A 14,654-nucleotide genomic window follows, 5' to 3' on the forward strand; every position below is an offset into this window, starting at 1 on the left:
CCACATGTACCGCCCATTCCCCTGGCAAGCTCACATATCTCCCAGGCGGATTCCCATCTCTGGTCCTGTCTCACACATCTCCCCGCCGGATTGACATCTACGCTCCCCCCCGGGCGCCCGCTGGACAGCTTTGTCTGCTCCCAGCTCCTGTCCCCGTCGGCCGCAGCAGCCGGCGCCGCTGTCACCCTACGCGCTGGCCTCCGCTCCCGTACACCGATGGCACTAGCGCCGCTGCCACGGCGAACCCCGATCTCGCTGCCCATGGCGCCGCTGGTGGGCAGCTCTGCCGATGACTGTGAGCTGCGGTTCGGCCGGAGCAGCGGCTTGCCTACAAGAGCTCCACTAGCTGCCCCTGCACTGCTCTCTTTCTGGGTAGCCTCCTTGGGCGCTAAATAGAAGAGCTGATTAGCGATCTGGAGGGGTATATGGGACCGGGTTGTGGGGGAAGCGGGGGGTCTCACAGTAGCGGTGGTCCTTCAGGGTCTGTGAAAGCTTTCTGGACCAACACGCTCTGCCATAGGAATCCCAGCGGACACTGTACAACATCTGCTGCCCCGGGGATCTACAGTAGAACCCTCCCTGCGGGTTCTGTACGATGTCACCGACTGCGGCACTGGATCTGGCGCTGAGAGTCCCGCTGTATCACTGCTCCGCTCGGACATCAGTGACTGACAGGCCATCGCCGGCTGCAGGAGACCCGCGGGTAGAAGGCTTTGTTCAGGCGTCATTTCTTGGCGATCTACATCCCGATTAGAGCGTTGTTAGATGCCACCGCTCTTCAGCCAAATCCCAAGTTCCATCTTCACCGTCAACGATTGATGGGAACTACAGAGCCGATGCAATGGCCGTCACGTCCAGCACATGATATCCCTGGGATGATATAGAACGGGCAGCAGCCCGCGGGAGGAGATGCACCTGCAGAGAAGAAGAATCGCTTCTTCTTGTGGACAACCACACCCATCATGTCCGGGGTATTAAAGGGACGATAACGTGTGGCATTCCCGATCGTCTGAGTGTACAGGGGGGTACTGGGTTTCCTCATCTTACATTGCGCCGCAGTATAGAGAAGTCTGCAGTATATACAGTATACATTCAGCACCCGGGAGCTGGCAGTGAGCGGAGGCGCCGCCTGTGCTACACCTCTGGGCTCTCGGCAGCTCCAGGTCGTCCTCACATTGTGCAATCAGCTTCTGCACGATGGAGATTGTGGAGTAGATCCCGGGGATGGTGACAAGGGCCGGGAATAGAGGGAAGGCGCTCCCGCAGCGGTTTTATCTCCGCAGATACGCGGTGATGTGCAGATCGGGAGAACTATGGCGAAGATCTCGTGGCCTCCTCTCCGCTCCTCCCCGGAACCTCCGCCAGCGGCGGCTATAAACAGTTGCATGAGATGTCAGAGAGTGAGGAGTCACGTTGAAAGCGAGCTCTCCTGTCCGGTTCTGACCGGTAACGGACTCTTATCCCGGGCAGGGAAGCACAAGAGGAGAACGGAGCGGAGAGGAGGCCCGGATGGGATAAGGCAGTAGCTGTGCTCAGTGTCAGCCAATAGCAGCTCAGGACGGGCCTGCTCACGAGCCAATCAGAGCGCGGCCGCTGTACATATAAGAGGCGCCACCAGCGCCGCTCTCAGAGTTTCTCTTCCAGGAGAGTTTTACTATTTGATTACCGCAGCACACAATGGCAGAAACCGCGCCAGCCGCCGCTCCTCCTGCCGCCGAGCCGGCTGCCAAATCCAAGAAGCAGCCGAAGAAATCCGCCGCAGGGGGCGCCAAGAAAAGCAAGAAGTCCTCCGGTCCCGGCGTGTCGGAGCTGATCGTCAGAGCCGTGTCCGCCTCTAAAGAGCGCAGCGGGGTGTCTCTAGCCGCCCTGAAGAAGGCTCTGGCTGCCGGAGGGTACGATGTAGAGAAGAATAACAGCCGCCTGAAGCTGGCCGTCAAGTCTCTGGTCACCAAGGGCAGCCTGCTCCAGGTGAAAGGCAGCGGCGCCTCCGGCTCCTTCAAGCTGAACAAGAAGCAGGAGACTAAGGACAAGCCGGCCAAAAAGAAGCCAGCGTCTGCGGCCAAGCCCAAGAAGCCCGCTGGAGCCAAGAAAGCGGCGAAATCTCTTAAGAAGCCCAAGAAGGCTCCGGCCAAAAGCCCGAAAAAAGCAAAGAAACCTGCAGCGGCCGCCGCCAAGAAAGTGGCCAAGAGCCCGAAGAAAGCCTCAAAGCCGAAGGCCGCCCCAAAGCCCAAGAAGGTGACGAAGAGTCCGGCTAAGAAGGCGGCCAAACCCAAAGCTGCCAAGAGTCCGGCTAAGAAGGCTGTTAAAGCCAAGAAGAGTGCGGCTAAGAAATAAGCTGAAGCCGCCCGTGCATTTACCCCACAAAGGCTCTTTTCAGAGCCGCCACCTTCTCACCGCAGAGCTGTATTATCACTGCCTCGAATTCTGTTCTAGATAGCAGCGCCCCCATAGCGGCTACAGGGTACTTCATATCAGTTGGGAGTCTAGGGAGCGAGGGGGAGGCTGTAGAGGGGGAGTAATACGAGACATTGTCGCTGCATCATCCCCGTTCCTGTGGGGCACTGTGACCTATACAATGCGTGTATGGATGCCGGGCTGAGTGTGAAGGGGGAGGGGACTCGCCGACCTAATGCATTTCCCATAAAAGCAGCACAGCTTCTAATGGGGGAGACTGCCGTGCAGCGTGGAGTGTGTGTTTCTGCGGACATATCAATGCAGGGAAGCAGCTGAGAACATGATTTCACAGACACCCGTACGTATCATGCAGTGGCCTGATAGGGTGAGGTGGGGCCAGCCTCTGCCGAACGCTGATTGGTCGCGGGCATCAAGCGTTTTGGCGGGCTAGTGGTTTGTTTGAAAAAGCCAATGAGATGTAGGGGGCGATGTTTCTAAGAGCCAATAGGGAAGAGCAAGTAGGGTATAAAGGCTCTGCTCTTTCTACGGCTCCCATCATATCACATCTGTGTGCATCTCTACAGTAGAGCTATGGCCAGAACCAAGCAGACCGCTCGTAAGTCCACCGGAGGGAAAGCTCCCCGCAAGCAGCTGGCTACGAAGGCCGCCAGGAAGAGCGCTCCTGCCACCGGCGGAGTGAAGAAGCCTCACCGCTACCGTCCAGGTACAGTGGCTCTCCGTGAAATCCGTCGCTACCAGAAGTCCACCGAGCTGCTGATCCGTAAGCTTCCCTTTCAGCGCCTGGTGAGAGAGATCGCCCAGGACTTCAAGACTGACCTGCGCTTCCAGAGCTCAGCGGTCATGGCCCTGCAGGAGGCCAGCGAGGCTTACCTGGTAGGACTGTTCGAGGACACCAATCTGTGCGCCATCCACGCCAAGCGGGTCACCATCATGCCCAAAGACATCCAGCTGGCCCGCAGGATTCGCGGAGAGAGGGCTTAGATCTGCTCTGGGCACCGCGTGGGACACAAAGGCTCTTTTCAGAGCCACCAAATCCTCCTCAAACGAGCTGCATCCTGTCCTCCGCTGTCATTCTTCCGATTCCCCCACTCGGGTTCACAGCCAGCCTGTGCGCCGCCGTGTACCCTGGTGCCGCCTCTCCCCAATAATCTTCTGTCGTCAGCAGGAGGTGGTCTGTTAACCCCTTCAGTGACCTAGTCAGTTCCTCAATTAATTAATGCCATTCTCCCATCTTTCAAATGTAGAAAGAGATTTGAATCCCCGGCAGACTGTTATGAACGTGGTTGATCAAACGTGTCCGTATGAGGCATCTATCTGTGCCTGTGGGCCGGGAAGGGATTAGTGTTGAGGATGTATTTATGTGGATATTATCTCATTGTACGAAGAAGAAATACACAAAACTATACTAATTAATACCGCATAATGGGATTGGGAACCGGCCGGGAAACTGTTAAGAATTGTAAGAATACGCGGCAAATTCCAAATTCCAAACGGTTCCGTGTTAAACCAATCAGCAAGGAGAGGGGAGCGGCCAACATGTAATTGCCCCAATAGGAACGCCTAAACTTGCGTCATGTGTTAATGTTTTCAATCTGGTCCGCTCGTCGCGTAGATAAGGGAGGACGCTTGAACTAGTTGGCAATTGTTTTCTGCTTACAACGTAGAAGATGTCTGGTCGCGGTAAGGGAGGGAAAGGTCTTGGGAAGGGCGGTGCCAAGCGGCACAGGAAGGTGCTCCGTGATAACATCCAGGGCATCACCAAGCCTGCCATCCGCCGTCTAGCTCGCAGGGGAGGCGTCAAGCGTATCTCCGGCCTCATCTATGAAGAGACTCGCGGCGTCCTGAAAGTCTTCCTGGAGAACGTGATCCGCGACGCCGTCACCTACACCGAGCACGCCAAGAGGAAGACCGTCACCGCTATGGACGTGGTGTACGCGCTCAAGCGCCAGGGCCGCACTCTCTACGGCTTCGGAGGTTAATAATTCTGCTCTTTCTCCATAACACAAAGGCTCTTCTCAGAGCCGCCCACCTCTTCCAAGGAAAGGCTGTAATCCAACTCCTTGTGGGGTCGCCGCAGATGTCTGAGTGCCCATCTGTTCTGATACGTGTAATCCGCCCTATATCTGATGCCTGCCATCACCCCTTATGCGTTGGCATTGTTAGTGGCTCAAAGCATTTAACCCTTTGAATCACACTTTTGGGTGCCCACCTTTATGCCCATTTTTGTTCTTTGCGTATGCTATAGTCAGCCGTGTTCCCCTCGTGACGCCTTCCCGCAAGGTCTTTGTATCATTAAAATGAGTTGTCTTTACTAATACTAGAGAGAGGGGGCGGGGACAAAGTGAATACATGCCTAGATGCGCACATACATACTTCAGTTATTGCGGATAACAGAGATGTAAGCATTCTATTAAAGATGACTCCCCTAATGTCAGCGAATCGTCTCTTCTTCTACCAGGAAGCAGGCTGCGGCGTTCTGATTGTATGTCCTCCTTGGACTAAAGCATACGGCCTGCCCGCTAATCCGTGTAGTGCTACCATATTGGAGGTGTCCGGCACGGCCGTCCTCTCTCATATAGAAGTGCTGCAATTGCACCAAGCTCTCCTAGGGACCAGCGGAGACATTTTTTTTTGTTTACATAGAATTGCCGTCATAGCAGCCAGCTCTCCCAGAGTGCTGCACTGATTTCCCATTGCGGGACTCTGGGGGACCTGGGTGATATAGCCGGAGCACTAAATTAATCTAGGGAAGAGGGTGGCCCTGCACGTCTCTGAGAAATACAGTCTGCGCCTCTTTGTGAGGGGATGCCCGCTGTTCTCCACGCCAGACTGCCATCTCCGCTCATCTGCGGCCGCTGCCACGATGGTCTCTGCTTCCGCGGCCACTCTGCTCTCCGCTCCCGTTCCCCATGCGGCTGTTGTAGCCGGTGCACTGCCCCTCTGGTTCCCGGTACTCTTCTGTTCCACATGCGGCCTCTGTCACTCTGGTCAATGCTCCCAGTCCCCCTGCGGCGGCTTTATCCGGGCACTGCCACTCTGGTTCTCGCTCCCCACGGTCCCTGCACCCGGGAAGGCTGCCACTTTGGTGACTGCCGGACTGCCATCCCCTCTCCGGTTCCGCTGTCACTGTGGTCCCCTCAGGTTTCTACACCGACATAGAAGGGGGTTCTTCATTGTAAGAGCAGTGAGTGTGGAACTGTCAGCCCGAGGACGTGGCTGATGGCAACTTCGATAAAAGGGTTCAAAAGGGGCATGGGCGTCTCTACATAAGCAGCTGGTGAAGGTGAGGCTATTCTCCTCTTGGCCCCCCTCCCCTTTCCTAGCACCCCCAGTGCTTCAAGCCTCTTATTTTCAGGCATCCCCGATTGCCTCCGCTACCCACTACAATGTACTACAGCCCCCAGCATGTCGTCTGCCTACTACCCCTTTCCCTTTGTGCACCCCACTGCTTTAGGGGGTAGACCCGCATATCCCCTGTAGTCTCCTGCCTTCCGAGCACTCCAGTACAGCTGCTACTTGTGGTCGGCATCTCCCTCCGACGTCGACCGCCTCATGTAGCCACCACGCCGACCTCACCCCACAGCATAATCCAGTCATGGGCGCACTGTGCTCCGTGTACCTCGGTGGCAAAAACGCTGCCGCTTCTCTAATGGCTAATTGTCCGCAGCCGCATCACCGAATCCACGTAGCGCCCACCTCTATGGAGGCGTCCGCATAGCGCGGCTTCGGTCACCGCACGTATCCCTAATCTGCAGCGCAATCAGCATCGCGACCCCCGACAGAGATACAGTTGTGTAGGGCTGCAGGGAAGATCTCCTCAAATCCAGTACATAGACAGAGAACAACTCCGGTACACAGAGACAAAGACGAGTTGTGCAACGCAGGGGACTAAGTAACCGAGCCGATGTATACACAACCTTTGTTACAGAGGAGCAAACGATGATGCTCCCTACACAACCGGGAGGTGACAGCTCTGCTGTAGACGGGGTGGGTGGCTCTTAGAAGAGCCTTTGGGGTGATCGTGCACGGCGGGCCACGGAACAGATTACTTGGCGCTGGTGTACTTGGTGACGGCCTTGGTGCCCTCGGACACGGCGTGCTTGGCCAGCTCTCCGGGCAGCAGCAGGCGCACGGCGGTCTGGATCTCCCGGGAGGTGATGGTGGAGCGCTTGTTGTAGTGAGCCAGGCGGGAGGCTTCCCCTGCGATGCGCTCGAAGATGTCGTTGACGAAGGAGTTCATGATGCCCATGGCCTTGGAGGAGATGCCGGTGTCGGGGTGGACCTGCTTCAGCACCTTGTACACGTAGATGGCATAGCTCTCCTTCCTGGTCTTCTTACGCTTCTTGCCGTCCTTCTTCTGAGTCTTGGTCACGGCTTTCTTGGAGCCCTTCTTGGGCGCTGGAGCAGACTTGGCGGGATCAGGCATGATAAGGTAAAAATACTTTCCGAACTAGAGAGAACAGTTTCCCTGCACCTCCCAGCGCTGCGGTATTTATAGCGGGGCCATGCAAATGAGTACCGCCGTCTGCTTGCTGTTCTACTGGAGCAGCAAAGCATGTGACCCCCTGTGAGCGTCATTAGCCACGCCCAGTGCCGCTCATTGGTTCTTCCTCAAGTCTGGCCTCTATTGCGTGGATTGAAATCTACCCAATTAGAAGAGAGGAGGGCGGAGCAGCAGGTTATAAAAATCAACAGAAGGCTCTTCTCCTTATCACTACTTCCGAAGTGTTTTTTTTCCCTTGTTCTGCTTTCCTGTGCTAGAAGATGTCTGGACGCGGCAAACAAGGAGGCAAAGTCCGTGCTAAGGCCAAGACTCGCTCATCCCGGGCAGGGCTGCAGTTCCCTGTCGGCCGTGTACACAGGCTTCTCCGCAAGGGCAACTACGCTGAGAGGGTGGGCGCCGGCGCTCCGGTCTACATGGCAGCAGTGCTAGAGTATCTGACCGCTGAGATCCTGGAATTGGCTGGCAATGCAGCCCGGGACAACAAGAAGACCCGCATCATCCCCCGTCACCTCCAGCTGGCTGTGCGCAACGACGAGGAGCTGAACAAGCTGCTCGGTGGGGTGACCATCGCCCAGGGAGGCGTCCTGCCCAACATCCAGGCCGTGCTGCTGCCCAAGAAGACCGAGAGCAGCAAGACGAGCAAGAGCAAGTGATCGCGCCGATCCCTCCATAGAACCAAAGGCTCTTCTAAGAGCCACCCACATGCTCCTTACAACAGAGCTGCGCCGCTTCTATGCTGTGATACTCGGTGGCCGGTACGCCGGCTGCACCGGGAAACTAAAACTGTACAGGACTTTCCACAAGGAGGCGGAGATTGGGGCGGATGCCAATGTGGCCATCCCTGTCACCGGCAGAAGCGGACAATCGTCCTGCTCTAGGTGACCTCATGTCCAGAGGACGGGCGGCTGTAGGACTCGCTCACCAGTCCTTGCGATAACGGGTTAACAGAGTCCTCTGTTAGGTCACGTATATACAAGAATCAGAACGCTTCTGTTGTGTTTCGGATAGAACACCCAGCTTTCTCAGGGTCCTGCGTGGGCCGTATGCTTACAAAGCCTTGCAGCCGCATCATCCAGCTCTCTCAGAGCTCTGCACGGTCGCCCCCTTAGAAGTGCGCTCATCATGTCACCCAGTTCTTCACGGCCATGCCCTTTTTATGGAGGTGTAGCTATATCACACAGCTTTCCCAGAGCCCTGCACGGCACAGGCTGGTTTTGGATTATAGTAAACCTACAGGGATTAGACGTCCTCTTGCGTTACTGGTGGAGCAGGTAGAGGATTCCACCGCCCGTCGTAGGGCCGGGATTACGGGGTGCATCTGAGGGTTCTTTACCTCCAGCCCCGAGCGCCTCTATATCAGACGGCCTGGTCACTGATTACACGTGTTACATGGATGGATGGAGGACAGGAAGAGCGGGAGACGCGATCAACTGAGCGGGAAGTTCAAAATCTCCGGTGATCAGCCAATGAGCGGGAAGAATCTGACTATAGCCCCGCCCATAGGCGGCACTAAAACCACCCGACCTCCAACGGCAGGTCTGTTAACCCTTCACCGCACTCATTAATTCAGGCCCAGCTCCTCGCGTATTATAAACATAACCTGCCTGCCCTAAATAGGTTAAGGGGTTTAAAAGCGTGCCGTGACCGCAGCCTGAAGCGCACCCTGACGGGGAGGCTGCTACACCCCGGCTGTATCATGTCAGAGCGCATAGACTATCACCGCTGCTGACGACCCCACAAGGAGTTGGATTACAGCCTTTCCTTGGAAGAGGTGTGCGGCTCTGAGAAGAGCCTTTGTGGTATGGTGAAAGAGCAGAATTATTAACCTCCGAAGCCGTAGAGAGTGCGGCCCTGGCGCTTGAGCGCGTACACCACGTCCATAGCGGTGAGGTCTTCCTCTTGGCGTGCTCGGTGTAGGTGACGGCGTCGCGGATCACGTTCTCCAGGAAGACTTTCAGGACGCCGCGAGTCTCTTCATAGATGAGGCCGGAGATACGCTTGACGCCTCCCCTGCGAGCTAGACGGCGGATGGCAGGCTTGGTGATGCCCTGGATGTTATCACGGAGCACCTTCCTGTGCCGCTTGGCGCCGCCCTTCCCAAGACCTTTCCCTCCTTTACCGCGACCAGACATCTTCTACGTTACAAGCAGAAAGCGATAGCTGCTCAGCGCAGAGCCCTACTCTATATAGACAGTGAGCGGACCAGAGAGGAAACTACTGATCAGGGCCGTCATTGCGGGGCGTTTCTTTTAGTTGTCTAGCGTGAAGGCCCATCCCCTCTCCCTGCTGATTGGCTGAATACAAGAGCCCTTGCCATCTTGTGCAGCCGATTGGCCTGTCAGCTCCTGAAGCAGTGGGAGAGAAGACGGAGGAGGGGTGAAGGAGACAAGGGCCATGCAGCAGAGAGCCGCTGGAGCGTGAATCCCTCCTGTAAAGCGAGCAGTGCAGCTGCTGCCACAAACACGTGGGGGCGAGGAGAGAGCGCGCAGGGAGGCTTCGGTGAAGGGGAGTACTAGAGCTCTGCTGCATCAGCGCTCCCCTGCCGGAGCAGAGAGACACTCAGGAGCCACAGCAGACAGCTGTGGGCGGCAGGAACATCAGGGCACCGTGTATAACAAGGAGGCCCCATAACCTGTGACAGTCCCCGGCACAGGGCATACAGTGGCACTTCTACTGCTACCCCAAGAAGCACCAGCATTACTCCTCCTCTGCTGTGGCCACCATGCTGTGCAACACTCTGCAGATTCTCAAGACCCGGAGTCCCCCTTTACAGTCATCAATGAAGTGCAAACCGAACGACTTCCCTGTGTGACTGCTGCCAGACACTGCTGTATACTCCTTATGTCTTAGGGGCCTTTACAGGTCTACTTAAGGAGCTTTAAGCAACTGGCAAAATCCCCTACAAAGGCAGGAAATGCAGAAGTGGTTCTGCTATGGGACCCACTAGACAGAACTCTCCCAGTGATACACTAAAGATGTTTGTGACGGGGAACCCCCCGACACGGAGCCTACGACATCATCTGCATCAGGAGACGTGGCCTCTGCACCAACCGCCTGTTTGAGTTCGCTTGCTGGGTTGGTTCAGACTTTGCAATGACTGTCCGATCGGCTCTTATCAGCGATGCAGACAGCTACTGCTGCCCTTACGGGTAAAATCCTTGAGATCTGAATGGATGTGAGCCTGTTGAGACAAGCCACCCAGAATCTAAGAGACCGACCGGGTCACTAGTACAGAGGATAGGATCTCTGTGCTGGATGATACCGTATCCCCGACGGCAGCTACTGTGCGAGAGCTTACGCCAAAAGCAGAAATCTGGAAACAAAAGGCGGGCGGCTTGGGAAATGGCTCACAGCGGAATAATCTCTGTGTTGTGGGCCTGCCAGAACGCACTGAGAGGCAGAGACCGCAGGGGATCATGGAAGCATCCACGTAGTCACCGTTCCATGATCCCCTGCGGTCTCTGCCCCTCAGTGCGTTCTGGCAGGCCCACAATACAGAGATTATTCCGCCGTGAACCATTCCCCAAGCCGTCCGCCTTTTGTTTCCAGATTTCTGTCACACAGGTCTTTGTGGTGGAGCGCGCACACCGAGTACCCATGAAACCACCTATACCAGGCGGGCGCTCCTCCCGGACCCCTGTTGGCAAAGCTGCTCAACTTCTGGGATAGAGAGGTGATCCTACAAGCTGCCAGAACAGGAGGCCCTCTTAGATGCAACAATCCTGCAAAATCCATCTCCCCGGACCTAAAACCTCTAACAGTGGGCAGAATACAGCTGGAATGCCTGGGGAAAAAATGGTGCACTTCTGGTCCCAGCCAGCCAAAATGCTAAAGCACACAATAAGAGTAGTCCTAGAAAGGACTGTTGAGTTCATGTAGTCAGGATCCCTGCTTAACTGCTACCTAAGTTTTTCGAGGAAAGGAAGGGAAGGGAAATCTTTGTGTGGTGGAAAGTGGGCCAGGTTCCACAATTAAGCCACAATGGGGACAAGAGCCTGGACCCCCCCCTCCCCCCCCCCCCCCCCCCCCCACACACACACACACACACACACACATCAATTTGTACTTTGGTCAAACCCTCATTAGCAAGGCACACCTTAGCTAAGCACAACACTACCTGCTGCAACCAAGGACAATCACTGCCTGCAGGTGACACTGCTGCCTCCTCTCCTGGGTTACATGCTGCCCAATCCAACGCACACTGCACTCCTGCGTCCACAGCACACACAAAAGTTTCCCTGCGCAGCCTTTAGCTGCCCTCATGCCACACGCTCGATTCATAGCTACACCACCCTCATGCCTCAAGTGCGTCTGAGATGAGGAGGAACCGGGGGCACACACTGCAGAGGGTTGGAAGGGTCAGGCAGAAACCCTTTTTGAATTCCAATCCCGTGCCACCTCTGTCGCAAAATTGTCAGGAGTAGCAAACGTGGGCATAAAGGGGACTCAGGTGCCAGCCCAGCACTTCTACTCATTTCCACAATGCAGCAATACTCTGCGTGGGAAGTATGTGAGCGGGCCCTGGGTCAGGCTTGGTCCCAGACTCCATTTTGTGTGACCCAAGGTACCGCCAATGACATAGCAGTGGGGACTCCATGTGTCCACACACTACTCATTGTGTTTGGGTGTCGGGTACCTCATCGACAACGCAAGGGGAAAGCCATCTGCACTCTGCAGCCTACCCAAGTCAGTGCCTTTGTGCCAGACAGGTAAATCACCGCTATGGGAAGTCTGTGTGCACCCAAAAGCATAGGTGAGTCCAAGGAATCCCAAGACATGAACCATGAAGAAATCAGAGTGCCCAAACATGGCAGACTTTCACTGCACCGAGGACATAGGCCTCTGCACAAACCCTCAGCAATCGTGGGCATAGAGCTGACTCCGATGCTAGTACAGCAGTGAACGTCTCATTTAATTTGTTGCGGTTGCTTTCACCGTTCCAAAGACTGGATTAACCAGGGCCAAGTTCCACGGGCCCAACCTGGTGCAGTTGCATTTCCATCATGAACTAGGCCTCTGCACAAACCCTCAGCAATGGCGGGCATAGAGCGGACTTCAATGCTAGTGCAGCTGTGAACATCTTATTTGTGCAGTATCGCTCCTCTTGTTTGGCCCAAACCAGTCCCGCTTATAACTGTGGAAACGCAAGAGAAAATACATGTTGGCCTCAGCCCACAATTCATGCCCTAGACAGTCAGTGTTTTTGGGCCAGATAGGTAAAACACTGTGATGGGAAGACTTTGTGCACCAATAGTATAGACAGACCCCTGTAACATTCCAGTAGCAAAAGTAAGGGCAGACCCCTGTCACATTTCTGTAGCAGCAGTATAGGCAGACCCCTGTAACATTTCTGTAGCAGCAGTATAGGCAGACCCCTGTAACATTTCTGTTGTAAAAGTACAGGCAGACCCCAGTCACATTTCTATAGCAGCAGTATAGGCAGACCCCTGTAACGTTTCTGTAGTAGAAGTATAGGCGAACCCCTGAAACATTGGTGTACCATTAGTGTAGGCGAAGTCCGGAAAAAATTAGAAAAATAAGTTAGATAATAGAGATGAGCGAGAACCAAAATGCTCGGGTGCTCGTTACTCGAGTCGAAATTTCCGCGATGCTCGAGGGCTCGTTTCGAGTAACGAACCCCATTGAAGTCAATGGGCGACCCAAGCATTTTTGTATATCGCCGATGCTCGCTAAGGTTTTCATTTGTGAAAATCTGGGAAATTCAAGAAAGTGATGGGAACGACACAGAAACGGATAGGGCAGGCGACGGACTACATGTTGGGCTGCATCTCAAGTTCCTAGATCCCACTATTAAGCCACAATAGCGGCAAGAGTGCCCCCCCCCCCTCCCAACAATTTTTACTTCTGAAAAACCCTCATTAGCAAGTCATACCTTAGCTGAGCACCACACTACCTCCAACAAAGCACAATCACTGCCTGCATGACACTCCGCTGCCACTTCTCCTGGGTTACCCCACCTCCCCCCCTGCACGACCCAGTGTCCACAGCACACACCAAAGTGTCCATGTGCAGCCTTCAGCTCCCCTCATGCCACACGCTGCCCTCATGCCACACCACCCTCATGTCTATTTATAAGTGCATCTGCCATGAGTAGGAACCGCAGGCACACGCTGCAGAGGGTTGGCACGGCCAGGCAGCGACCTTCTTTACAAGGGGCGGGGCGATAGCCCACAATGCTTGTACAGAAGCAATGAGAAATCCAATCCTGTGCCACCTCCATCAGGAGCTGCACACGTGGGCATAGCAATGGGGAACCTATGTGCCACACACTATTCATTCTGTCAAGGTGTCTGCATGCCCCAGTCAGACCGGGGTTTTTTATAAATAGTCACAGGCAGGTACAACTCTGCAATGGGAATTCCGTGTGCACCCACAGCATGGGTGGCTCCCTGGAACCCACCGGCTGTACATAAATGTATCCCATTGCAGTGCCCTGGACAGCAGAGCTAACATCAGATTAAATGCAGGTGGGCTTCGGCCCACACTGCATGCCCCAGTCAGACTGGGGTTTTTTTATAAGTAGACACAGACAGGTACAAATCACTAATGTGAAGTCCCTGTGGACCCACAGCATGGGTGGCTCCCTGGAACCCATCGGCGTTACATAAATGTATCCCATTGCAGTGCCCTGGACAGCTGAGGTAACGTCAGATTAAATGCAGGTGGGCTTCAGCCCACACTGCATGCCCCAACCTGACCGGGGTTTTTAATTCATAGACACAGGCAGGTACAAATCCCCAATGTGAAGTCCCTGTGGACCCACATCATGGGTGGCTCCCTGGAACCCACCGGCGGTACATAAATAAATCCCATTGCAGTGCCCAGCACAGCTGAGGTAACGTCAGGTTTAATGCAGGTGGGCTTCGGCCCACACTGCATGCCCCAGTCAGACTGGGGTTCTTTATTACTGGACACATGCAGTTACAACTCCGTGTGGACCAATAGCATAGGTGGGTCCCAGGAAGCCACCAGCGGTACATAAATATAACCTATTGCATGGGGGCGGAGCCTGGCCACGGACAGTGATGGCCGCATGAGAACAGTGCTTCATCACTAAGGCACGGAACCCGGCTCCAAACAGCAGCGATCTGCAGCAAAATGGGGAAAATCACGAGAGAAAGAGGAGGAGAACAGCAGGGGACACCTCGCCCTGCCCGGAGCCAGACGGATATGCAGCCGTTTTTAAAAGACCGGAGCTCCCTCTCCCCGTACGGAGAGGGCAAGATGGCGCCGGCTGCAGCTGCAGCACCGTCCTCAGCAAGGGAGAGAGAGAGTTCATCAGAGGGAGAAGAGGATGAACCACTTTCTAAAGGCTTTATGAAAGACCTCCTGCTGCAAACAATTAAACCAGTAATGGCTGAACTCTCAGAAATCAAGGAAAAGGTAAGGAGCATGGGGAGGAGGGTGGAGGAATTGGAGAACTCTGCCACCACCATAACCACACATTCAAATGAGCTTGCCACTGTAGTTAAAGAACAACATCTGCACATTAACAGACTGCTCCTTACACAAGAGGATATGGAAAACAGGAGCCGGCGTAAAATATCCGTATAAAGGGCTTGCCGGAGTCTTGGGCACAGGACACTCTTGAAAAAAATCGCCCGAGAGATCTTTGCAGATCTACTGGGGTGGGGGGTGGGGGTGGGGGCAGAGCTGCCTCCATAACCATAGAGAGGATTCATAGAGCTCTAAGGCCACAACCCACAACTAAGAA

The 14,654-nt window shown here is 54.9% G+C and overlaps 5 protein-coding genes and 1 pseudogene across 5 annotated transcripts; 4 read left to right on the forward strand and 2 right to left on the reverse strand.

Annotated features, from left to right (window-relative positions):
* Positions 1 to 1,677: 1,677 nt before the first annotated feature.
* Positions 1,678 to 2,352, forward strand: LOC136577762 (histone H1-like). Its single transcript, XM_066577685.1, has one exon. It carries the CDS (start codon positions 1,678 to 1,680, stop codon positions 2,332 to 2,334), a length of 657 nt encoding a protein of 218 aa, XP_066433782.1. The 3' UTR covers positions 2,335 to 2,352.
* Positions 2,353 to 2,985: 633 nt separating this feature from the next.
* Positions 2,986 to 3,396, forward strand: LOC136578093 (histone H3). The gene has a single exon (XM_066577996.1). It carries the CDS (start codon positions 2,986 to 2,988, stop codon positions 3,394 to 3,396), a length of 411 nt encoding a protein of 136 aa, XP_066434093.1.
* Positions 3,397 to 4,082: 686 nt separating this feature from the next.
* Positions 4,083 to 4,441, forward strand: LOC136577763 (histone H4). The gene has a single exon (XM_066577686.1). The coding sequence runs from the start codon at positions 4,083 to 4,085 to the stop codon at positions 4,392 to 4,394; it is 312 nt and encodes a 103-aa protein (XP_066433783.1). The 3' UTR covers positions 4,395 to 4,441.
* Positions 4,442 to 6,433: 1,992 nt separating this feature from the next.
* Positions 6,434 to 6,847, reverse strand: LOC136577765 (histone H2B 1.1-like). The gene has a single exon (XM_066577687.1). The coding sequence runs from the start codon at positions 6,839 to 6,841 to the stop codon at positions 6,461 to 6,463; it is 381 nt and encodes a 126-aa protein (XP_066433784.1). The 5' UTR covers positions 6,842 to 6,847; the 3' UTR covers positions 6,434 to 6,460.
* A 301-nt stretch (positions 6,848 to 7,148) lies between these two features.
* On the forward strand, positions 7,149 to 7,620 carry LOC136577766 (histone H2A type 1-like). The gene has a single exon (XM_066577688.1). The coding sequence runs from the start codon at positions 7,180 to 7,182 to the stop codon at positions 7,570 to 7,572; it is 393 nt and encodes a 130-aa protein (XP_066433785.1). The 5' UTR covers positions 7,149 to 7,179; the 3' UTR covers positions 7,573 to 7,620.
* A 1,109-nt stretch (positions 7,621 to 8,729) lies between these two features.
* Positions 8,730 to 9,051, reverse strand: LOC136577767 (histone H4-like; annotated as a pseudogene).
* Between the last annotated feature and the right edge of the window lie 5,603 nt (positions 9,052 to 14,654).

Source organism: Eleutherodactylus coqui, chromosome 8 (genome assembly GCF_035609145.1).
Source record: "Eleutherodactylus coqui strain aEleCoq1 chromosome 8, aEleCoq1.hap1, whole genome shotgun sequence".
Taxonomy (NCBI): domain Eukaryota; kingdom Metazoa; phylum Chordata; class Amphibia; order Anura; family Eleutherodactylidae; genus Eleutherodactylus; species Eleutherodactylus coqui.